Source organism: Phaseolus vulgaris, chromosome 7 (genome assembly GCF_051622355.1).
Source record: "Phaseolus vulgaris cultivar YP4 chromosome 7, ASM5162235v1, whole genome shotgun sequence".
NCBI classification, from domain to species: Eukaryota; Viridiplantae; Streptophyta; class Magnoliopsida; order Fabales; family Fabaceae; genus Phaseolus; species Phaseolus vulgaris.
Genome location: NC_143504.1, coordinates 48858409 through 48884401, shown reverse-complemented (window position 1 = coordinate 48884401; position 25993 = coordinate 48858409). Strand labels below are relative to the sequence as shown.

General features: G+C 34.1%; 2 protein-coding genes across 14 annotated transcripts; one reads left to right on the top strand and one right to left on the bottom strand.

The window, feature by feature from the left end:
• The first annotated feature begins 319 nt into the window (after positions 1–319).
• Positions 320–18734, top strand: LOC137829750 (kinase superfamily protein). Of its 9 annotated transcripts, none has more exons than XR_016523244.1 (21): positions 320–753; positions 849–1113; positions 1378–1483; positions 1574–1715; positions 1900–2161; positions 2596–2963; positions 3394–3467; positions 4770–4969; positions 5065–5257; positions 6534–6726; positions 9963–10397; positions 10975–11032; positions 11621–11708; positions 12110–12184; positions 12258–12341; positions 12452–12595; positions 13520–13607; positions 14826–14908; positions 15011–15065; positions 16896–17009; positions 18169–18734. XR_016523244.1 is itself a non-coding variant. In XM_068636642.2 (21 exons), the coding sequence occupies exons 1-20, from the start codon at positions 468–470 to the stop codon at positions 16959–16961; spliced, it is 3216 nt and encodes a 1071-aa protein (XP_068492743.2). In that variant the 5' UTR covers positions 331–467; the 3' UTR covers positions 16962–17009; positions 18169–18734. The 9 variants fall into 9 exon arrangements, 6 of the variants coding, with proteins under 6 accessions (XP_068492743.2, XP_090161016.1, XP_068492745.1 ...); XR_016523243.1 differs by lacking the exon at positions 18169–18734 and adding an exon at positions 17657–18057 and having other exon boundaries at positions 4770–4920; positions 11621–11685; XR_011084078.2 differs by having other exon boundaries at positions 331–753; positions 4770–4920; positions 11621–11685.
• A 1430-nt stretch (positions 18735–20164) lies between these two features.
• LOC137829748 (ETO1-like protein 1) lies at positions 20165–25402 on the bottom strand. 5 transcript variants are annotated; one of them, XM_068636638.2, is made up of 7 exons: positions 25047–25402; positions 24859–24940; positions 24284–24541; positions 22482–24194; positions 21263–21554; positions 20774–21083; positions 20165–20667 (listed from the first exon to the last, which is right to left on the bottom strand). In XM_068636638.2, exons 3-7 carry the CDS (start codon positions 24409–24411, stop codon positions 20447–20449), a joined length of 2664 nt encoding a protein of 887 aa, XP_068492739.1. In that variant the 5' UTR covers positions 24412–24541; positions 24859–24940; positions 25047–25402; the 3' UTR covers positions 20165–20446. The 5 variants fall into 5 exon arrangements, with proteins under 5 accessions (XP_068492739.1, XP_068492740.1, XP_068492741.1 ...); XM_068636639.2 differs by having other exon boundaries at positions 25077–25386; XM_068636640.2 differs by having other exon boundaries at positions 25146–25311.
• Between the last annotated feature and the right edge of the window lie 591 nt (positions 25403–25993).

Genomic DNA, 25993 nt, shown 5'->3' with positions numbered 1-25993 from the left:
CTAGATTAACGGTGGTAAATTTATTATAAATAGAGGGACTAAAAATTTTTCGGATCAAGTTTATTGTGATCTTTTTAATGTCAAATGAATTATTTTTAAATAGATGTCATTAATGTTATTTTGGTTGTAGTTTTTTATTTAATGATAATTAAATATTGTGTTTAAATAATAAAATTAAAATGTTAAAAACTTCAATTATTTTTCTTAAATAAAATATTTAAAAAATTAAATAATTTTGAAAAAAGAACAATTTAAATGTAATGCATTCAATTTTTTTATGTAAATGATAAAATAAGATAATGTTAAAAGATGAAACAGTGGTGGTTTCGGACAATCTAAACGAAACAGTTGTTTGAAAACTCTCCAGTTTGGCAACACGTGGTGGAGGGTGTGTAACTGTATGTTTACCGCACTGCGATGAACATCACTCGGCACCTTTCAGTCTATCACGTCAATCATCACCGGACATGATTCCGAAGGCTCTGTCACAGTACCTATCATTCGCGTTAGGGTTTCTGCTTTGCGCCACAATCCCTTTCGTTCACGCCGAGTCGTCCACGTGCTTGACGGTCTACAAGAACGGCGGTGCTCCGGCGGTGTTTCAGTCCCCAAAATGCCCCCGCTGGAAGCTCTCCGACTATGATTCACCTCCCCAAACCACCGCGCGTTGCCAGATTGCGATGCTCCAAGGCCGCAGAAACTCTCAAGAGGATCGCGCTCTCTGCGTCCTCGATGTTCGCATTCCCTTTCCCGGTACGCTATCCTAACCACCCTCTCTCGATTATCTGGTTTGTGTTCCAGAAGCTTCTCTGAAGCATTTGTCGTAATTTTTATTTCTCGCGGAACAGGTGAGAACGGGATCAAGGAGGTTGCGGTTGGCATTGTGGCCGTTTTTGACGGTCATAACGGTGCAGAAGCTAGCGAGATGGCGTCGACACTTTTGTTGGAGTATTTTGTTCTGCATACTTATTTTCTCCTCGATTCCGCCTTTTCTGTTATTTCGAAGACGTCAACAGAAACATTGCTTCACAAGAGAGACCGTGATCATGCAAACTTACTGCATAGATGGAAGGAGATTATAGGTTCGGAATGGCATGAACTGCATTTCGAAAGGTGCTTTATATCTCTTGTTTTTAATTTTTTCTTATATCAATTGTTTCAAGTTATTAAAACTGAAATAGCAATATTCTTGTGGATATTCTGAATGTCTAATTTAGTCACCAGTCAGTATTATTCTCTTCTAACTTTTGGTTTGGCGTTAGAGTTGTTTCCTTGGTTTACAAGCAAGTAAACTATGTGTTCCTAATCGCATTTAAAATTCTACCTACCTTTTGTTTCTGATTTGTATGGCAATCTCAACTAGGTACAATTTTCCAGGTTGCAGAATACATTTTCTCCAAATTCTGATGTTTCTTTTCACTTGGAAATTTTGAAGGAAGCGTTATTGAGAGCAGTCCACGACATTGATGCTAAATTTTCTGAGGTAAGTTCGACTTTCTGCTCATTTTTGCAAAGCTTTATACCATACTTTCTTGTACTTGTTGTATTGACATCTTGAACTTGAACTATGAAGGAGGCCTCTAGAAATAATCTTCACTCTGGATCAACAGCTACCATTGTTTTGGTAGCGGATGATAAAATTTTGGTTGCCAATATTGGAGACTCTAAGGCCATCTTGTGCTCTGAAAATTTTCAGTCTCCCAGAGAGGCTAAAGGTGAGAAATATTATGAAATGTAATTAAACTTTCAATGTTTAAGGTACAAACTTATAATGCCATAATTGAAATATTATATATTATTCTTTTGCACTTTTTGGTTGTTACAGGGCAACAAGCTTACTTTTCATTTTGATGAAATATGACTAAAAGGTTTTTAATTATTGTTCCTTGTGATTTGTAGACTTATTATTAAAGCTATATAGACAGAAAGAGCATGACGGTTCTGTTTCTGTGTGGGATCGTGAAAAGTACAAACTGGCTTCATCCCGTGGTCTCACTCATTTTGCTGTAAAGGAATTGACAAGTGATCATCATCCAGACCGAGATGATGAAAGAAATCGGGTGGAAACAGCTGGTGGTCAGGTTCAAAATTGGGGTGGGGTGCCTCGCATAAATGGTCAGCTGGCTATTACACGGGCTATTGGTGATGTACCCTTTAAAAGGTAGGTTCGGTGCAAATTCTTTATATAGCCCAAGCTTACAGCTAAAGCATGTCTATATTAGCAGTTTTGTATCATGTGCAAATGATTTTTGTTTGATGGTTCATATTGTGGAAATAACTTTGCATATGGTTTCATAGCCAGTCTGAAGCTTAGGTGAAGGTGGGGGACCATGGTACTAGGCCATCCACGGCCAACATAAAACTTGTTGAAATTACAAATATAGTTCATATTATGAATATAACATTTAAACCAGCTCTTTTTTCTGGATTAAAACTTAAAAACCGAATTTTAGCAAGTAGGGGTGGCCCCATGCTGTTTATAGGCTTCAAGTCTAAGGTTCTTGTGATACTTGAGATTTCAGGATGACTGTTTTTTCATAGTCTAAAATTTTTATGTGGACTAATAATGCATTTCTTATAATGAACTGTCAACAGTTATGGTGTTATATCTGCACCAGAAGTGACTGATTGGCAGCCTCTGACTACTAATGATAGCTATTTGGTGGTAGCATCAGATGGTGTATTTGAGAAGATGAGCTTGCAGGAAGTTTGTGATTTGTTGTGGGATGTGCACCGTTACAGTAACATGAGATCAGAGTGTACCCATTCTTCCTACTCGTTGGCAGATTTAATTGTTAATAATGCCTTCAAAAAGGGCAGTATGGACAATGTGGCAGCCATCGTCATTCCTCTGGATTCTGTCAAATCCTCTGCAAACTCACTTAGGGGAAGTTATATTGGAAAGAGTGATGCAGGTTTCCCTTTATTTGGTTTGCAGGAAACTTCCTTCAAAAGCTCATCAGGTATATATTATGTGGGTTTAGGGTTTAATGAATGCTTTGGGTGAGAAAAGTAGGAAGGAAAACTGCATTTTCCACTATTTGTTGGGGAAAAAATTGGAATGAAAGGAAATAAACAGATGGGGCCTGCAAAAAAGTGAGTGGCATACAATAGCATATAAAGTTACACACATAAAGCTTGTATTGGCTATATTTGCTTGCACTAAATTGTAGATGAAGTTTTACAAAGTAAACCTTTTCCCAATTAATACATTTGATGTGCATTTGTAGTATGCAACAAATGCTTGTGTCATAAATAATTTCAATGTAGAAAATCAAATTTGCAATTTCATAGTATGTTCTACACTGATAACTTAAACAGTTGGCGAAGTTATTTAATTTGGTTGTTCTTATATGTAGCTTTGACTAATTTATTATTTTGGAATATCCTCAGTTAATGGCATCTCGTCTGATCTTATGCACTTGGAGCACCCTCATCTGGTAGATACCAAGTTTAAGCGAATATTGGTATGGCCAAAAGCATGGGAATTTATTATTGTCAATTTCTTCCATGTTTTGTCTGGTTTTGTCATAAATTTTGCCCTAATGAAATTAATTGATTATTCTAAAACGACTGATAGAATTTTCAATTTATATAATCGTGATGTTTGTCAAAGTTTGAAGATTCTTATGCTGTGCTTCTTAAAATGTGATTGAGTAAGTTGTGGAGCTGTTATTTTGTGATATTGTTGTTGGAGGGGGAAACTTGGTGTTAAACTTGGAAATGTTTTTATATTTTGAATTGAATGAAGAGGACCAACCTGCTTTACTGGATTTCTTGGAATTTCAGCCATATTTTTTTCTTTGAGGGACTTGAATAGTCTATCTTCTTGCCTAGTCACCTCACCGATCTGATCACCAATGCTGTAGTGCAAACAGATGGGAAAAATCGCAACTAAAAGGGAGGCGTAATACATTTTTGGTTAATTGAGAGTATTTTACTTGGGGTGAGGAGGATATAAGACTGCACCCTTCTATGAGACTAGAGTTTCTATTGACATAAGTTGATTTATCAATTTCTCACTCTTGGTGGTGAGATCTGCTATATTATCTCTCACACAGTCGCACAAGGCTGATACTAGTTAAATACATTACCATTTTTTTTTGCTTTTTAAGTTTGATCCTTAGAATTGAAATGCATATCGAGAGTAAGTTTTCATCCTTCTAGATCTACTGTTTTAGTATCTTAATAAAGTTTTAGAATTTGGGCGTGAAGCCTAATTTAATCTTACAAAATTGACTTGTCATGTTAGAACGTTCTATTTAACCCATATATTTCCAGTATCTTAATACATTTTTCTAATTTGGGTTTAAGGTCTAACTCAACCCCATAAAACTAGTTTACTGTGTAAAACACTATTTATGTCATATTTATAGTTAATGTGAGGCTATATAAGCAGGTTTTGGTTGACCACAATTTTTGCAAAACTCCCCTTCATGCCTAGGGCTACTAGCCTAGAGCATGACTTTGCAATTAGCCTGATAATGGATCTATGATAGGTATTAAAAAAAATTCAAAATTTGGTTTAGAGCCAATTTAAAACCCCTCAAAACTAGTTTGTAAGGTGATCACTGTCCAAGCTTTCTAAGCTATATCTTAAAGCGATGGGGATCATCCTTGAGACTAAAGAGGTCATAATTAAGGTGGGCCAAGGTTGACCATAATTAAGGCAGCTTTCCGATATAAATCATTAGTTCATTTTAAAACAAAAAACATCATGTCAAAATCAATCCAAATGATTGAATACATCAGGATTTATTTTATGACAGGTTGAAGTAAAAGATGGTGATTTTGGCTGTTTCTATTTATCCGAAAATCTTGATGAACCAGAGGACTCCAAGCAGATTGCCAAAAAAACTGACTGGGATGACTATTTGTATGAACTACCTCCTCCTCTACCAAATGCCCTTTGTCATGCTAGTAAGCAAAGATGTCTATTATCTAGTTACATAATCTTGGTGATTTAGAGGTTATTCTTAACTTTTGTCATTATGTTGCATTTGTTTATAGTTAAATTTTAGTTTATCTACTGACAATCAAGTGCTTTGGCTGGTCCCTTTTCAGCTTCAGGTGGTCTTGTAAATTTATACAATAACCAAAACTTTTGCTTTCACCTTGGTCCAACTCTTAATGAAGCTGAAGACCGATGCATAAATCCTGAAGGTTTTGCTAGTTTCATTGGTCTTCTTGAATCAATTCCTTTACATGATACGGATTCCAGTAATGGGTCTTCGGATTATTCAATGCCTGATTTGAGGTAAATTTATCTGCTTTGAATTCCTGTAGGTTCATTAATCTAGAGGACCATATAATTCCTAGTCTTGTGAAAAGTTCACTTTTTTAATTCATAAAATTTTGGAATTCCCTTGGCTTTAATCTTATATGGAGGGTCAGTGTTGGAAACAGGAGCATTTAATGTTTATTATTGTTGGAGATCCACATTCACTAGGAGTGGGATGCAAACCTCGCCTTGGTCATCAATAGAGAAAATACATATTCTATAAAAAATTGGGAAATGAGGCAGTATTGGGGTAGTTGGTCTTTTAACAGACATTACCAAACCTTGGTCATCAATAGAGAACATACATATTCTATAAAAATTTGGGAAATGAGGCAGTATTGGGGTACAATCTAGTTGGTTGTTTAACTGACATTACCTATTTATGCCTGGATACTATCTACCCATACACATTAACCTACATTCAATAGTCTTCATAGATAATCAAAATCAGGCTTGCAACTAAGTCCTAGTTGACATGAGATCTCCAACAACCTAGGCACATCTCAAGCATGGTATTAGAAATTTGTAGATGGTATTAGAGCCTATCATGGTCAAGTTCATTGAGTCCCACACCCACACTATATTCATTCCTCGATGTGAGGGGATGTGTTAGAGATCCCACAGTGAGGTGCAGATCTTGTCTTACAAACTAGTTGTGAGGTTGAATTAGGCGTAACCCCAAATACTAAGAATCATATTTCCAAACAGTTCAATCAGTTCTGATGTTTATTGATTTGCTGAAAATAATAGTTGTTTTTTGTTGTGTGTAATTGTGATCTGTTTGACTTGTATTGGGTACGATAGTGTTGTTGTTTCAGTTAGACACAGTTGTTTTTTTGTTACTGCAGTGGTACTGTTGGATTTTTTGTGTTGTTTCAGTTAGACAGTTGTTTTCTGTTACAGCAGTGGTACTGTTCGTTAATATAACTGTTCTGTTAGTAAGTTAAAACTAACTTGTAACTGAGCTTTTTATATAGTCTTATTCTAAGAGAGTCTTAGATTCATCTTGTATCTTTTACTCTTTTCACAATAATAAATCAGTGTATCGGTTTCCTATCAGTAATCATTCTTGTTATTAATAACTAAATCTTCTAAGTTATACTCAAGCATGTTCACAAATTTTCCTTTCACTTTTTTCAGTATACTGTCATAATGGCCATTATAATTCATTTATTGTGTTCTTATGAATTTGATGTCTGGCAATGTTTCCCTTTAGCCCAACAATTAAGCCAAATTATGTTTCTGTGTATAGGTATGTGTTGAAGAAGAGTTTTGGACGTGGATCATTTGGTGAAGTATGGTTGGCTTTTCATTGGAGTTGTAATCAAGATAGTAATGCTACAAAAAGGAGCAGGGATGATACAAATACAAGCAGCAGCTCAACTGCTTCTGATTGTGAAAACGGTCCTTCTAACTACACCCTGTACATTTTGAAACGTATAATGGTAATAAGTTTTTGTGATATAGAACTTCTTTTACTGGCTTCAATGCATTAGGATCTCGTAGGTGTCTATGCATTGTGAGAATGGAGTTTATACCTATTTTTCTTTTTTGTCAATCAACATAATTAACAAGCAATAAGATTGCTGCCTTATTTATACAATTGATGGAAATCTAGTTGGAGGTTTCTTAAAAAAGGAGGACCTTACAGTCACGCTTCTAGATAAAACAAAGCTTACAACTAACCAAGCTTCCAAGAAATGGTTTATTGGATGGTTCCTAGGTTCTTTACTGTTTGTTTTGGTTTCAGCTAGCAATAGGGAAGATGGTGTATGCTTCTAGGCTAGCTTAGAGAGTTATTTTTTATTGTTTAGGATGAGTTTTGGTTAGCATTTTGGAGGGGTTCTTGGTGTAAATTTGCGGAAGCTGTATCATAGAGGAGTGGTTCTTGGTTGTCTTTTTGGGAATCTAATAATGGGGTTATGTTGTGGATGTATAGAGGGTTGCAACAAGCTAGGTTAGGTGAATGATGAGTGAGATTTGGGTGGTCTAAGGGTGGATAGCTAAAGCTCTGGCTGGGTGTTTCTTGGTTTTCTTGGACAAACTTGGAAGATAGACGCATATGATGAATGGAAAAGGGATAAGGTAGGGTGATGATTACCTCATCAAATGTACACAACCCTTGGAGGTCCCTTGGCACAGTTCTTGGTGGCTCCAAGAAGCAAGAAAAAGAAAGGTCGCTATGGACAAGTCAACTAAGCAAGTAACACTCACAAAAGAAACACAAAAATGCTTTCAAAGCACTCAATTTGATTTCTATTTAATGGGTGATTTACAAGGCATGTGTGGTCTCCTTTTATAGGACAAGGAGCCACATCCTATCTACTCTAAATGGAGATAAGACTCCATTTTACTCATAGATACCTAAGTTAGCTTTATTTTAATATCCAAGCAGTCTATTCTAACCTATGCCTGGTTTCAGGATATATTTCTCATGTGGGGGACTTTCTACTATATTTTTTAGAGTCTATTTAATGGGTAACTTGTCTTCTTGACATTTCTTCTCCAAACTCTTCTTTAACTGAAGACCCCATTTTCATGATGATATCAACAATGTATATTCTCGTAGTCCTTATTCTTTATATATTTCTGGAAAATACTGATAGTCATTTCTCGAAATTCAGTCAGTGTCTTTGTGTTGGTTACTTCAGTGGAAGCTTCTTGTTTGATTCTTTTAATCAGATTGTTCGCTTGTTCCTCTTCAGCTTTTGTTGTATGCTTTAGATCTTTGTGTAGCTCAACACTCCATCCTTTTTTCTTACTTTCTTAATGTAAATTAGATGTGTTATTTTAGTCTTATATAGTTGTCACCAAAAAATGCAAACTGAACCTTCTAAGTAATTAATTTTAGTAATTGTAATCTGAATAAAGTTGAAAGCCTGAAATTATAATAAATTATCTTTTATATATAATGTGTGTGATTTTTGTTGAACAAGGTGCTTTGATGTCTCTAAATCCAAGTGGATTGCTTGAAAACCCTGTGGCTGGTTGTGTGTGTGTCTTGTGTAGTTTGAATTTGTTAATCCACTCAAAGTAATTACCCAAGGTTGTTTGTTTCAAATCCTTTTGAGAAAGAGGTTGCTCTGTGTTGATCTCTCTATCCCTTATCTCTTTTAAAACTGTTTTTGATTTGTTTTTAACACTGCTGGTATAAACAACCATTGTTTCGCAAAAAACAACCGGTTGATTTTCTGCAATCACATCAAAAACAGTTTTGAACTTGGCTGAATTGTTTTCTAATTGGTTGATTCCTCATTGTCTTTCAATCTACCTTCAATATTTGCGAAAATCTTTCATAAACAATTCATCCCATCTTGTTTAAGGTCTATAATTCTAATAATTTCCTCTCTTGTCCTTTAGTCTTTATTTTAAAAAACAACCGGTTGATTTTCTGCAATCACATTAAAAACAATTTTGAACTTGACTGACTTGATTTCTAATTGGTTGATTCCTCACCGTCTTTCAATGTACCTTCAATATTTGCGAAAATCTTTCATAAACAATTCACCCCCTCTTGTTTAAGGCCTATAATTCTAACAATTTCCTCTTTAGTCCTTTATGCTCTCTTTGCATCTGAGTGAATACTGTTCACTCAGATTGAAATGCACCGATTTTTTTGTTTGTTTCCATTCAATTGCACAAAATAGAGGGCGATGATTTGAGGGAGGTAGAGAGATGAAAGCTATCTTCTCTGCCAAGCGAAGAAAGGCAAGGAAACCTTAAGAAAAATACATCACATCATTGCAAAAGTCTAAATTACCCTTAATTTTTAAAATTTAAAATAAAAATAATATATATAAAAAATTATAAATAATAATAGTAAATAAAATAATAATAAAAAATAAATATAAATTAATACTTAATAATAATTAAAATAAATTTATTAAATAATAATATTAACAATAATAAAAATTAATTTTAATTTTGATTTGATTTAATTTTATGAAAATAATTTTTATATGTATTTATAAAATTTTAATTAACTAAAATTAGCATAAAATTATCTCATATTTTATTATTTAAATATTTTTTAAAGAAAGGGTAAATTTGTAAACTTACATTTTACACATTTAAAAAAAAAAAATTCTTACAACCATCATATCATTCACAAACTTCAATAAACTTTCCTCTCAAATCCACTATAATATACCCTAATCCAAACAATCTCACTTTCTTTACACTTTCCTCTCAAATCACTACAAATTCACTCCCTCAAATCCTCTCTCCAATCCAAACACAACCTTAGTCTCTATTTTATTTTGTCCTCTCATTTATACAAATCTAATACTCCCTATTGTTTCTACTCCTTTCCCACTTTTCTCTTTTACAGCTTGTCTATTATTCATATTGGAGCTTGTCTCATCTCCCCTCCCTTCTATTGAACTCGTCTCCTTTCTCACCTATCTCTTTCACTTATCCAATCATGCCTGCCCTTACTGCAAACAGAACTTCAAATCCTTGTTATTTTTTGCCTCTTCTATTTTTTTAACTTTTGTGCTCTAACAATAATTTGTTAATAAATGCTTTTAATGATAAATATAAATCCCAATCAAAAGGAAAGATGCATGTTTGGACTTTCTGCTTTGAGTTTAATAGGAAAATCTGTTTTCAGGAGGTACTGTATATTTAATTATGCACACGCAACCATATAGCAGAAATAAATCTGAAATGAATTAAACAGGTGGAGAGGGGGTCAGCTGTTTACTTAAGTGGGCTAAGGGAGAAGTACTTTGGAGAAATTTTTTTAAATGCCTCTACATGCTTTGAAGATACACTATCGGTGGGAAAGTCAAACTGTGTCTTGGAATCATCATCACAGTTTGGTCAAGAGAACTCATTTCCGAACAAATTTCGACTACATAAAACCCCATATGAAGAAGGTTTGAACCATATTGCAAGATATGTGGAATCTTTTGAGTCTCAAGCAAACGAAATTTGGCTTGTATTTAGTTTTGAAGGTGTATCACTGTCAAAACTTCTATATACCGTGGAAGATGCGTATGGTACTGCTGAGCAAGCTAAACATATTCAGATACTACGACCCTCAAAGTGGTGGCATTGGTTGAAAACAACAGAAGAAGGGCAGGCAGAAATGCGCAACCTTATCTGGCAGCTGGTATGTCTTAAGTGTAGTTTCTGTGACATATTACCCTGATAGCCTTTATAGTTCCCTGGTATTTAAAATACTTTGAAATCTATGCAGATATTAGAAACTTCATTTTTTCCACGAAAAAGTAAAAGCCCATTACTATTCCCTAGGTGTACAGTTTTTTTTTTTTTTTTAAATCCTGAGGTTTCTCGTCATTTTTCTTTATTTCTGTTTATGGTGCACTATAAACCTGTGCATAAGTTCTTGGGTGCTCAATTTGTTTTTAATATTAGAAATGGGTTAGCATGCAACTAGGGTTTATTAAGTATAGAATTTTCAGTTTGTCCCATTCTTTTGCCAATTCCTGGATCTCAAACCTTGATCTAAAAACATTCATTATTATCTTAAACTATAAGAGAGTTTTTAAGGTTCAGTATTTTGATATCTTCATTTTCAATTAAGTTAAATAAATTTGATAGCTGTTGTCAACAAAAAGGGCAATTGTTGTTTCTTGGATATGGCCATATTAAATTTCCCAGATTTTATTCTTGATTTTTCCTTGTGCTGTACTTTCTTGACAACTCTCTTTTTCTAATCTTCACAGTTATTAGCTCTCAAGTCCTGTCATGATCGCAACATCACACACAGAGATATTAAACCTGGTAAGACATTTGTTGTTCCTGAGAGATGTATGCCTATGCTGATTCCTAGGACAGAATATCGATGTCTTTAAATTCAGAAGCACCAACTAATTGATACGCTCATGAACTGTGGATAAAGGGACAGTTTACTTAATCACTAGTATATCTATTTTTACCTTTTTAAGTAAGCTCACCTTTTATTCTTCTTCATTCTATTATAAAACAAAATATTCTCTTCGTTTGTTTACGGGCTGTAATTGTTTGGTAGTCTGTTAACATTCTTTGTACAGATGTACCAATGGCATCTACCATAAATGGTTCCCCTGTATTCTGTTTTCAGTGGGTTGAATGAAATGAAAACCTTCAGTCTCAGTTTAATTCTCTCTAAAACTTTTCATTTTCACTTTAATTCTTTCTCTCTAAATTTCTCAGAGTTTTTGGGTCCTATGTTTACTCCAAAAGGTTCACCTGTATTGTGCTTAATGCTTACTTGACTATCTGTGATTTATTGATGCATGTTTTATTGATTTTTTATTTTTATAACGAAATGCTCAACTGAAAGAAATTATTTGAAAAAATTAACTGACTTAGTGTATTTTTCTTTTGAAGAGAATATGGTGATATGCTTTGAAGATCAGGAAACAGGGAGATGCTTGAAAGAGATTCCCACTAAAGTTAATAATTTTTCCACCAAAATGTAAAGTGAAGTATCTTGGTTGTATTTCAGTACCATGCTATTGTTTTAAATTTTTCTTTTAGAATAACAAATTGATTGGATACACTTTAACCTTCTATATTATATATTTAAACAATAGATATGTCTATGTAATTCTATTTATTATGTGATTAGTTCAATTGTGGTTTTAATATCATCTCATAGAATGATCTAAACTTCTGTCATGATCTTTTCTTCTATCATGATGTTAGTGCATCTAAGAGTCATAGTTGAGTTTTTGGCAATGATAGCAATAAAACTAACTGGGTTAGTGCTTACCTTTAAAAGTTGAGTTGTCTATCCAACTATTTGTCTCCATTTGCGTGTGCATAATTTATCAGTGTTTCGTTGTGAATTTGGTGCCTTTTTGCTGTTTCTTTTAGGCGTATTATTGACTTTGGAAGTGGAATTGATGAATACACATTAAATAATTTATATGGTTCTGCTGGGCCTTCGAGGTATCTCTCTTCTCTTTATACACTGATCATTTACTTGTGATTATTGTGGTAAAAATATACTATATTTCTTCAGAGCTGAACAAACCTATGAGTATACTCCTCCTGAAGCTTTACTAAATGCTACATGGTATCAAGGGCCAACAAGCTCAACTTTGAAGTATGTGATATTTTTACATGAAGTCCGCATCTATTTTCATTTTTTTCCTTTAAGATGTTGCTCGATCTTTTGATTCTGCATGTTTTGAAGCAGTCTTTTTGCTTTGACAGATATGACATGTGGAGTGTCGGTGTTGTGATGTTAGAGTTGGTCTTAGGGACACCGGATGTTTTTCAGATAAATGCTTTAACACGGGCTCTATTAGATCAACATCTAGAAGGCTGGAATGAGGGCGTGAAGGAGCTGGCATACAAGTAAACAATTTTTTATGGTTGTAATCCTAATTTTGTTTAATAACAAGAAATTTAGATGACACAATGATAGTACCTACTCTCTATCTAAACAAGAAAGACAACCAAAATTTGTTTATGAGATATAAATTCTTGACAGTTCAAAAGGAATGTAATGTACCCTTTAGGTGTTTTTCTGTTTCTGAAGATGTCTTGTTCTCTCATTCACCAAATTGTTTGATGGTAACTAAGATCCAAGTTAGTTCCACCAATGGATTGGAGGTAGTTCAGTATTAGGAGTATATACTCTAGACAAACTGGTTCTATTATAGTTCTGTATTAAAAATTGTAGGATGTCAGTTAAGCATAGAAAACAATTGTTGGCAATGTATTAGGATTTAAGTGTATATATCTTTAATTTTACTAGAAAATAGTTTTGTATTAGAACTGCATGGTGGCAGTTATGCATGGAAAATAACTTCTGGGAGTTATGTATTAGGAGTGTGTGTGCCTAATAGTTGGTTGTGTATTTAGGAATTATGAAGTATTAAAATAAAGGAAAATGCTTTGAAATTTCAAAACAATGGTCATCAGGGAGGTGATTGTCGTTCTCTCTTTTATATGATTGCATTTTCATTTGTTTATTTATATCAGGTATTTATTATTGCAAAACCTCCTATGCATTTTCTTTGTCACAATCCCATACATTTTATAGGTTTGACTGTTGATAACTAAAATGTTAACTGTCTCCTTCAAGAGTGGTATGTGCAAGCAGCCATGTGTACATTTGAATCTTTCTCATGCATCCCAGTTCTAAATATTAATGGTTTATCTCTAGTAGTGTTGTTTTTGTTCTAAAGACTTTATTGTAGGGAACTTTATAATTGTTAGTTCTTTTGAACTTCTGTACCCTATAATTGTAACTATTATTTTTTAATGTGGTAACAGACTTAGATCATTCATGGAATTGTGCATTTTAATCCCTGGGATCTCCAGGTCCAGCAGTTTCTCAAAAAAGTATCACACAGTGAACCAAGTAAGTTCACCATCTTCACAGTTTTAATCTTTGGTTCTTGACCTGTCTAAAGCTAATTAAGTGTGTAATTTTCAACAAGACAAATAGCAAAGAATATCTCCGTCTGTAAAACTCATGCTTAATCCAAGTGTAATGTGGCACAAAATGACAGTGTTGGAAAGTCATCTTAATTTCAGTTAGCCCTAACTCACCTTAGTTGTAGCCTTTTTGGAGGCTGTCTTATTTTGCAATGTCAAGGGTCGTGTTTAGTCTCACATTGACTACAAATATGGATTAAATTAGAGCGTAGAAAGATTGGAGCATTTTCAATGTATGATTCTATTTTGTGGAGTTGAGTCAGATCCTAATCCCGAATTTTGGAAGATTGGGTAGTTGATAAATGGACTGTGAAAGAGAAGTAGAATGGGTGGAAATGGAATTTTATAATAAGATGGTTTCTAGAGATTAGAGACCTCTTAGATCTGGGGTTTTATAATACAGCTAAGAGACCACTGAATACAATTGTTGTTCATGTTTTTTTTATCGTACTACTTATCAGTTTTGTTATTTAACATGCAACACCCGTAATTATAAATTAATTAAAACCTTTTCATAAAAAACATTTTTATATAATTTATATAAAATAACATTTTTTTATTGATATATTTGTTCAATATCACTATACCAGTAAAGAAAGCATGGTCCAAACACAGCTAATGGGATCACTGCAAACCCAATCCAAGAAGAGGGTATTCTCATGACCAGTGCAGCATAATGAATAACACCCTTCTTTTGCTCTAGTTTCGAAAAAAAAATCTTTTTTATAACTAATTTTAATACACTACAAAACTTAAGGAGATTGAGAGTAAGAAAATGTGTTTGGTATCGATCCCTGTCCTCTTCTGTAGTTAGTCTGAGAGTTGTGGGAATTGGGAAGGTTCCTAGTCCCACAGTTGCAAAAAGTGGAAAGTCTTCGACTATCGTCCTCCCATATAGGATTCGGGTAACTGAGAATATGGTGCAATATTTTATCGAGACAATTGAGAATTGGTTTCTATACCTGCACAATCTTTAAATTTTAGTCCCTACCGGAGCAATTTTTTATGCTTTAGTCCGTGTCTTCCTCTCCACCTACTTTGGGCAAATGGGCTTTTGAATGGCCTATTATATGAGTCCTCTCCTCTTTCTATCTTTCTTATTTGAACATACGTTGACCTGAAGTTTTCATTATCAATATAGGTTGGAGTTTCACCTGCATCTTGGAAATGCTCTGAAGAATTCTTTTCTCGTCAAATTAAGAATAGAGATCCCCTTAAAATAGGGTTAGCTTGCTACTTCTGATGCTTTCACTTTTATCATATTATATCAAGTCCTTCTGTACGGTGCAATTACTTTCTTGTCATAATATTTCCTCTGACTTGCAGTTTTTCAAACATCTTGGCTTTGCGGTTAGTGCGCCGTCTGTTACATTGGGATCCAGTAAGTTGCCAGACTAAAATGGATTTCTTGTCATGTTTACCCTCATAACATGATTGATTGATGAAACTGTGTAAATTGTTTACCATCATATCATTGAAGTTTGATTGGCTTATTTATGTGGAGTTGTACTATGTTCCGCATTTCTATTAAGTGTGTTAATAGACAAAAAGAACAAATCACTTGAAGGAATCCATACGTTTGAATTACCCAATAGAACAAATATTTATGTCGGGTTTCATAAATAAATACAAGAAAAATGACAAGAATGTGCAGTTTCCCGAATCAACATAATTATACCCTCACAATATGACTATAGTTATATGTTTCCAACATTTCCGTCAAGTTGGAGTATATAAATCATATGTATCAAGCCTATTATATAAATAATTTGAGGGTCTTTCAATGATTTGTGAAAATATCTTTCAGTTTATCATTTGAATTGATTAAGCTTGTGGTTTGTCTCTGAATAATTGGTCGTGTTATCATGAAAGGCTGGTGGCTCGACACCATTTCTATAGAAAGTTATAGCAAAAAGATTATACCGAAGAACTCTTTCAACTATTTAAGATATATGTTTCTTATTTATAATTATTTTGTGAGGGCTATTATAATAAGAAACTGTAGCAAATTTGTTTTTAATCAATCTTAATAATTAATTGTGATTTTTGTCATTTTGATTATATATATCAGTAGTATTGTCGTTTCCTGTGTATGTGTCAGTGCCGTGTTTGGAGTTCGTGCTTAATAGGTTAAGAGTATCAAAGCATATTTAATAATCCTCATAGACAGTATTAAAGCAGTCATTGCTTAATAGGTTAAGAGTATCAAAATACGTTGAAGCACGTAACAAGAAAGTGTTTGTTTTTTCTTTCAAACTTTGTTGAAATATTTTATGAATCCAAATATGAGTTGAAAGTCCCACTTTGAGTAAGAATGAGAAAGTTGAGCGACATATAAGAAAAGAAGACCCTCAAACACTAAGCCGTAAGGTTTTGGATTGAAGGTGGTGTCATAATCCGTTATATGGTTTGCTATGACTCATTGGTGGTGAATCTTCGTAGTCTCTCCCCTATAGAAAAATTCCAACAATGGTATTAGAGTAAGGTTTCAACAACAGTTAGGGCCAGGACTCACACTTGTGGGGAAACTGTTAGTACACAAATATAAGTTGAAAGTCCCACATTGAATAGATAGAAATGATAAAATTGAGTGACATTAAGGAAACAAGACCCACAAACACTAAGCCTTAAGGTTTTGAGTTAAAGGTGGTGTCATGCTTTCTTATATGGGCAACTCATACCTCATTGGTGGTGAATCTTCCCAGTCTCCTCTATAAAAAAAATTCCAATAGTGGTATCAAACCCTGGTTTGTTTTGGTGACCGGCCCAGACAGAAACAAATGTCTTCTTATGGTAAAAACCCAACACAACAATAGGGAAAGTGTGTTTAGATATAAATGGGGGGACAATTATGTTCTGTTGTGGTAGAAATCCACGGTAAAACCCCAACTCATATTTAAAGGGGAGACTATTATGAATTCAAGTATAAGTGGGGACTGGGTAGAAATGAGAAAGTTGACTGACATATAAGGAATAAAAAGACCCACAAACACTAAGCCTCAAAGGTTTTGGGTTGAAGGTAGTATCATGCTTTCTTATATTGGCAACTCATACCTCATTTGGATCTTTTTAGTTTCTCCCCTGTAAAAACTATCCCAACAAAATATTCTTAACTAATTTCATGTCATGATTTTGGTCTTAAACTCAATTTACTGTATATATATCCCACATTGGCTGCTATATCTAATAAAGGCTTTTGTCATAACTGTAGGAGGATCGGCCAAGTATTGATGAGGCTCTTCAACATCCTTATTTCCAACATCCTCGTAGAGAGTGATTCTATAGAAAACGACAGTATCTTCTCCAGTGATTTATTCATTTGCAGGTTAATAATCTGTGCCTCTAACTCATAGCTTGTGTTATAGATTTTACTATAAAACTTACAATAAGCTTCTATCTCATGATAACTTGTGTTATAAAACTTAAGTTAATGAAAGTTTTTGGTACCTTCAAAATTGGTTCAAATTGAACTTTTTACATCCAAAAAATTTTCAGCCTTTTTTAGATCCCTTTGATAATGTTATTTTGGTCATGATACTTACTTTTGAATTTATTAACATGCTAATTATAACAGTGTCACATGACATCTAATTATTTTATGTCAATACTCTTAGGAGTAAGTTACTGTTTGGATCAAATTAGCATATTTTTTTAATTTTTATAGAAACACAACTAATTTTAGAGTTTCCAAAACTTAATCAACCCTAACTTGACAAGTTAGAAAGGGGTTATAGAAAGTCATTTTCATCCGCCTGAATAAACTGTATAGAAACTATTCCAAATACCTCCTTAATGAATTGATATTGGTAAAAGTCAACTAAACCTTTATTTTAGTCCTTAAAATTACAAGTGAAAATCACTTAGTCTTATAACGTAACTCCTTATACAAAATGTCAGTAACTTTCTTGTATTACATTTAAAAATGAAATGGACAAGGACTGTAGTAATATTTTTTTTTTTTCATATTATTAGAATGTTAAAAATCACAGTGATCGACAACTACAATCGTATGGATTTAATTGCGGGTTTTACACTGATTCCGTGTCTTCTATTACCGAACACGTCTCCCTGAAGTGAAACAGATATCGGAGGGAAGGGGCAGTTTTATTTTGTGTACATACGTTGACGATTCGTGTTTCAAGCTTACAAGATGATGCCAAAAAATACAAAAACTGACTCTGAGGATCCTATGATCATCGGATGCATGATATTCTATATTGAATTATAAAAATTTGGTGGTGTTCCTTTGTCTTTCTTTTATAAAATAATAAATGTATTACAGCACATGAGAGAGCGGAAACAATATCAATGATGGGTCTGCAAATATTTATCCATTTTGTTCTTCCTTCGGATGTGGAAAGAAGTTTTAAATGAACTTTGCTGATTTTACCTGCATCGTGATTAACTACAGTATCAGTTCCCTTATTTTAGTTGGTTGGCTTGTTCTTAATGACTGTTATTTCATCTCATTTCATTTCCTTCAGATGTGCTGTAATGACATTATGAAAGTAAGTATGCCTCTGCAAGGACATCGAAAAAAGCAAAAAATCTAGCGGCAGTTAGCATCAAATATCGTCTGAAATTTGCATCATTCATGAAAGACTCGTCATGTAGAAATTATTACAGATACATCAATGTTGCCTCTGCTTAGAACAGCTTTTACGGCGCCATCGGCTAAACATGATGAGAATGAGCCGAATGGGGATGAGGTATCTGGCACAAATGTCTTCAGCTGTCCAGCTTTCGAAAATTCCACGGTATTGAAGGACAAAAATCTAAGCAATTGTGTAGAGAGAATACAGGTCGGTGAAAATTCTAAAATCAGTAACACATGTTAGGAGGACCTGTTTGGTTTTTTATTATCCAATACAGTAGTACAATACATTAATGTGTTGTGTTTTTAGGTTCAGATATGACAATGTATATTAAATAAAATTCCTCTATACATCCATGTACAGAAGTTTATGTTCATAAGGGGATGTTTGCTATTAAGGTTTTAAAGGATTTTTTATATAAAAAGTTATGATATTCAACAAAGATTATGAGAATAGGGTAATAAAATTGTTATTCAATTGAGATTTTAAAGGATTATTTTGTTAATTGGATTTTGGGTTACTTTTATTGATCTCTTCTAATTTCAAACATATTTTTTACACCTCAGTTATTGTTTCTATAATTTTTTTAATTATTGTTATTGTTATTATATATAATTGTTTAATTAATGAAAATAGGAGACTTTTGTTTAATCTAACACCTGATATTTTATGACTAGTTTCTGTTTTAAACATTTTATTTTAATGATATTATTGTTATGTTTGAATTTTAGGAACATAATGTAAACTTGTTTATGGTTAACTAGTTGAAAATATTGTTATTATGAATTTTGTGGACAACAATAAACAGGGGAAAAATTCATGATATTCTTACAAAAAAATTTAAAATCTACATAACTTTTTTTTATATAAAAAATATTTTGAAGTCCTAATTGAACAAATTTCTTAAAAATTGTAACAACCTTACCAGTCTACAGATATGGTCTCTGCAACACTTTAACTCTGATCATGAATGATTATCATTTCTATAGTTTGTTTAGTAAGAATGAAAAATATGTTATTTCTTGCAATAAATATGAGGAAGACATTACAGAAGTAAGGGAAGCAACTCTGAAAATATGTGAATGGTATCTCATTTAAAAGAATGCAAGCTTTACATAACTATTGATTTCAATATATTTGAATGCAAGCTTTACATAAGCAGTTGATTTCAATATATTTGAATGCAAGCTTTACATAACTATTGAAATTTGTTTGTTATAATAAACTGTAATATAAAACTATATATTAATTATTTAATGTATTGGTAATGTGTGGCAAATTTAATTTATATACTATAACATATATATTATTTATTTAAAATAAAATTAGTTGATGTGGTTTAACTTCTACATATAATAATCATTCCAATTTTTAACATGGTATAAATAAGTTTTGAAAACATTATTGAAATAAGTTAAAAAAAAAATAACTCATGTATAAATAGATTTTTAAACGATTAATGATATTTATGAACTTAACTTTTAATTTTGTTTATAAACTTGTGTTTTCGATCAAAAAAATGTTTTAAATTTTACTAAAAGTCATATTTCGTAAAATGTTATTTTAAATTAGGGTAAGATTAGTCTAATTACATTATTTTGTTTTTTCAATATAGAACTGGTTAAACTAGATCTCTAATTCGCTACCTCTACCTAATAGTCAGAGACCGAATTAGGTTATACACTCTGAATAATATTATATTTAACTTCTTAGCATTCTCCCTCTCTCGCTCTTCATATTAGATCAATTTTAAAAGATTTCACAACTTGGAAAAAAACAGGTTGGATTTAACAAATTTGAAGGTGCATATTTAAGTCAAAATACCAACATGAATGAGGATTAAAAGGGACAATAATCCAGCACAGTAACGACATTTAAGTAATAGTTTTGTTTTGAATTTAAAATCTTTCAAATATAAAATAGTAAGAAATTAAACGATGAAGGTGTGTGTTAAGAAAACAATGCATTAAGTCCAACACTTTGAGCATGTGTGTGCCAAATGAAAAACTCAATAAATAACAAAATTTGGGCCACCCTAATGATAGTTAAATCCTATTTTGAACTATACTTTTCATTTACAAATTCCTTTTTCACGTTTAATCGTCATAGTGTGGCTGTGTTTTCAGGCACTTTCTACCTTTTCATCTCGTAAAAGTGTGTTCTTGACTCATGGCTCGTGACTATTAACACGACAGTGAAGTTCCAACATTTTCTGATGATTTGGGTCCACAGAGAGTGCAGCACGACAATCTCTCAATGCACTTAAGACATCTCCCTTGTGTTCATGGAATGCTGCACGTAGATGCAAGAGGTGCAAATCAGCTTTGAATGCAATTGCTCTGGAGAGTTCAGCAATGGCTTCCTCTTCCTTGTGGTTGTCCATCAAAACTGCAACCACATATCAGTGCTTTAAAGCTACAACATATAAAACAAGTTTCTTTTTCTTGTAGCTGACAAACAGAATAGAGGGTGAGTGAGGAAGCAAAATATGAACCTGCTGCTCGATATCTGTAAGGATACACCCGAAGAGGATCTAATCTAGTGACCATCTCCAGATCAGACTTTGTGAGTTCACGATCACCATACTCAGACCTCTTCTCGTAAGCTGAAGCATTGTTTCTTGCCCTCTCAATAAGATTGCTCATTTCTTTCAAAGCAGCAGCCTTATCATTTCTGAGAAAATGAACACGTGCAAGACCCTGATGGGCTCGCGTGTGCTGGATTTTAAGGGCCTTCATATAGCAATCTTCTGCTGCGTCTAGTTTCCCGCAATCAACATAAACACTTCCAAGATTGTTCAGAGCCTGGTAAATTGAAGGAAAGAAAACAAGTGTGAAACAAGAAGCTAAATAGTTGTTTCCAAAGTAAAATATGCCTACGATGCGAGTTTATTATTGACCCGTGCGTGTGGCCTCTAGTTGTTGTTTGTTGTTGTTGATCGGTAAAATATTTCCAAAATGCTGGAACAGTTGAAGAACCATACCTGACCTTTGCGCAGATTATCCGAAGGACACTTCAAGGCATCTTCCAGAAGTGAAATGACAGTTGAAGAACAAGATGAATCTACACTAGAGTCAGCCAATGCATAGGCTTTTAGGAAGTAGGCCTCAAAAGACCTTTTAATAGTAATAGACTCTTCTGCTTTTTGGAGCCCTTCCTCGTAATGTCCTGAATCATACAAGATCCACCCCTCATACACAACTCTTTCATGCTCACTTGATGCATGTTGCCAAGCTAACTGTAAACTCCTCATGGCAGCCTCAGGACAGCTGAGCCTACAAATTAATATTACATTTATAGACTCCTTAGCATACTTAAATTCAAGTCATAAGAAAGAGAGAGGATCTTGAACCAGAAGATACTGTGTTTCCAGATACACTTTCCCTCCTTTTTAGTTGTGTAAATTGACAGAAATGAAACACATACGTAGCAAGATTAAAAAAAGCTATTATTTACCTATTTTTCTAGTTATTATGATACCCTCTGCATGGTTCAATATATGTACATGAGAAACACTAATTACTGTTCAAAGAAAGCATACGAAATAGGGTATAAGACTGAACAGAAAATAGCTACCAAACGGACTATAACTAATCAGATTACGCATCAAATATCCTACAGACTGATTAGACCTAACATTCGATGCGGAAAGACCACGAGACAGTGTAGAAGAAAAAGTTGTAAACTAGAAACCAACAATCTCAGACGAATGGGAGCAAAAGTAATTTGACATATTTAAACTGTTACAACAAGTGCTTAAACAGAAGGAACTGTGAGACTCCTCATTTGGCAAAATGAGAAGTATTCATTGACCAAGCTAAAACGGATGTGCATCATCAACCTGCAGCTACTACCACTTGTTTTTTCTGAACACAGGCAATCTTTTAACCAATACTACAAGTAATCTCAAAAGTTTAACAGATATTTAATGTTAAAGATAAAAAAACCTCGCATCTAACAAATACCATTTCAGATTGCCAAGGCTTCAGTGGTGGAGTTCGGTACAATTCAAGATCTTTTTTATAATTAATGAGTGCGGGACCACGTTCTTCGTAGTAAAAACAACTTCAATTCACATAATACCCAGCATTTATACAAAAACAGAAAAATAGAAAATGGTGAAGGGAAAAAGGGCAACAAGGAAGTGACACATTGCATTGGCCAGGACAGATCTAGTATAATATCAAACATTCTTAATATACCTGAGGAGAAGCAACGACTGTCTGAAGTATAGAACACCTTTGGCCACATCAGATTCAAGCATCTGGTAGATGACAGAAAGAGACTCAATATCATCAACAGCAGACCAACAGTCATATAATCGTGCCCAACAATCTGCAATGGTCCAATGTTCAACATGCTCACGCACAAGAGTACAGAGCTGAGATGCAGCTACACGCCCTTCAAACATTTTATAAGATGGACACAGGGTAAGAATTGATTGAACATCTCGGAGTGCTGCTTTGTAGTCCTCAAGGGCCAGATAGATGAAAAACCGTAGTTCCAAGCACTCCAATGAAAGTTTAAAGCCAAGAATCCGGTTGATTTCAGACAATGCACCTTGAACATTCTCGGTCCTCATTAAAGTGGCAGACCTATACATGTAGGGATATACAAGAGTCGGGTCCAGTTCGGTTGCTTTCTCAAGGTCTTTCCACCTCAAATCGCCATCACAGTATAGTGATCTTTCCTGGTACATCCATCCAAGTGGAGTACCAGAAGAAATGACTGAGCTTATCTTCTGATAAGGTAAAAGCTTCTCACCCTTCATAGAGTCCAGTCTAGCTAAACCTGCAACGGAATAAATATGGCCTGCATCTGCAGCCCTCTCAAAAAGACCATAGGCTTCATCATATTCTTTCCTTGAGAGCTTTACACATCCCAATTCATGAAATGCCAGAAGTCTCTGCATTTCATTTTCAGCAAAATCAACCAACCGTTCCAGGAAATGAGCTGTTGTGTCTGAAGCAGAACTAAGGTTCATAGAAGCTTCGCTTAAGAAACAAAAAAGTGCAAATATACCAGGCCCGACCATGACTTCCAACTCCTTCCTATTAGCATGAATAAATAACTCCACAACCCGATTGTCACTGAAGCAGTTGGGTATATCGCGTAAAAGAACTTGTAAACAAGAAGCCGCAAGGACAGATGAATTCTGATCAACAGCATATTCCATGAGTTCCAGTGCATCTTCTCTGGAGGAAACTAAGGATGCAAGTCTTCTATCACAAGCCAGTTTTAGTCTTTCGCAACAATACTTGTTTGCAAAAACTGATATCTCCACCAAAAGATTTTGAGGAACATCGAGTAAACTGCCCGTCAAGCTAAAATAGCTTATTGCCCTCATACCTGATGGAGAGATGTTGTTTTCAGACAAATCGATGGTCTCAGAAAGCGACTCCCTGAAACACCCCTTTAGCATTGCATGAAATGGCGCTGAAAGTTCGGAAATCTTTTGCCTATCACAGACTATCTTCTCATCTCCGATTGTAAAGATTACATATTGTGAAGTGTGGTTCCCCTTCATGGAAATACTATCCTGGGAAATTAAAACTTTATCAAAAGAAATATGAGATTCTACATCTATGGGTTCAAATTCCTTTTCACATTTACCACAAGCTGTGAGCAACTGAGCAACTAATTCTTCCCCTTGCTTCTCATACTTCAGCCATGCCCCAAATATAATCTTCTCATGAACAGTGTTTGCTCTCTGCCAAGCTGACCGGAGGCTTCTCCGCATCAATTTAACATCCCCCATGCCCCTAAAGACCTGGTACTGTAACAAAAACAGATTTGACTGCTCCTGCGGAGAGCAGAGCTCAAGTTCTTCGTGAATTTGAGCTAAAACTTTCACATAATCAACAGGCTTGAAGAATGGGAGTATAGGTGGCTGTGGGACCTTGATTAGAGATTCTCTGTGGCAGTTAACAGTAAACCACTTAATTCAACGAAATGGCCAAAAAAGGCTAAGCTTCAAGTAAAAATGTTGACCTGAGAACCTTACATTGATGAAGAGGAGGACTGTGATGACAACTTGGGAAGCTTTCCTCTTTCAACTTGGAGCCAGGACTGTGGATTTAAAGCATTAGGATGTGCTTCTTTACATGATTCTGCAGTGATGAAAGTCCTCATAGGGCACAAGAGACAAAACAAGTCCCAGATCTCCACTATAATAGTGCTTCCTCTTCCAAATCAAACCTTTATAAACTGGGGGCAAAGGAAAAAAGGAGCAGACCTACCAAGAGAAAACAGCAGCTTCTACCTGCAAATCACATTCCACAACTCTCAAGTAAAAAATTCCCAACCCCAGAAAGCAAAATAACTTCTTTTTCTCTTTTTCCCCCTTTGTGTTCCCCTTTTAGAAGCAACAGAAAAATCGATCTCAAAGTAACGGTCTTTCCTAAAAATGGATTAATGGGTTACCCCATCAACAAAATCTCAGTCAAAAAATTTATTCAAGAAAAAGGGGAAACCATTTAATAATTCTACTCTACCCTCTTCAGTTCAGCACTAAGCAAGGAATATCTAAAAAAAGCCAAAATGGCTAAGAAAGATCCCAACATAAAAGAAAAAAAATACCACTTGAATTGTAGTGGTTCATCCAAATCAGCGCATAAAATGCCAGGGAGAGATGGAGGGCAACTTCACCTGTGGCTTAAATCTGCATAACCAAATGAAGGATTTGAAACAACGATACGAAGGGTATAGGATCAAATCAAAGTGCGGGAGAATATAACTGAAAATTTTCGACTTTGTCTAACTTTTACTTTTTCCTGGTGAAAGGGAAAGTGAATTACTTTTTCCCTTCCTTCCGTTGCTGTAAAGCATAGAAGTTGCAGCCACTGTTGGTTGGAAGTTGAACTTACCAAAATCAATGAGTATAAACGTTTGAACTCCGTTGATAGAAAGTGGGAAAAAAATAACTGAACTAAAAACAAAAACAAGTGATGAAACAATTGAAATAAAAAAGGAAAACAACAGGAGCATGACAGATATTTGGCAGTCCTTTTCCAATGCCAATGACAAACGCCCAAATATTCCTCGTCTGAAAATGATGTCTTGTTTGATTCTTCCAACCAATCAATAATTGTCTTAGTTACTTCGAAATATTTTTATTTGTCGCAAGAAAAATCATTTTAGTACTTTACAAAATTTTGACAATGATTCATCTTTTATAATATAACTTTTTAATTTAAAGTCCATATATACATTGACAACTAAATGCTCAAAAATAAAATCTAGAAATTTTTTAATGAATATCGTGGCTGTAAAAGATCTTACACGGTTTATTAATAAGTTTTTAAATAACTTTTAGCATTGTTATTACGAAAGTTAATAGTTAATACATTTGTCATGTATCATAGGTTTTGATAAAACGATTGTTTAAACAAAATTACACATTTATGCAATTTTTAAACAAATATATTTGTAGAATTGAACTTCAGCCCTATTATTTTGAAGAAAGAAATCTTTAAAATATTATTTTAATCCTGTTCTTGAAAAAATTGTGATACTAACTCCATTAGTTGAATTATATTATAAAGTGCATATTTTTTCTTTTAACTTTATCATTTTGTTAGTTGTAGTATAAGAGAATGTTATATGCTAAATAGAATGTTTGATTGGTGGCTTTTATTTTATGATAAAGATATGTGTGGGAGCAGATTTACTGTCTTCTATGTTACCCTGGTTGAATGGAGAGAAATCAAATAAA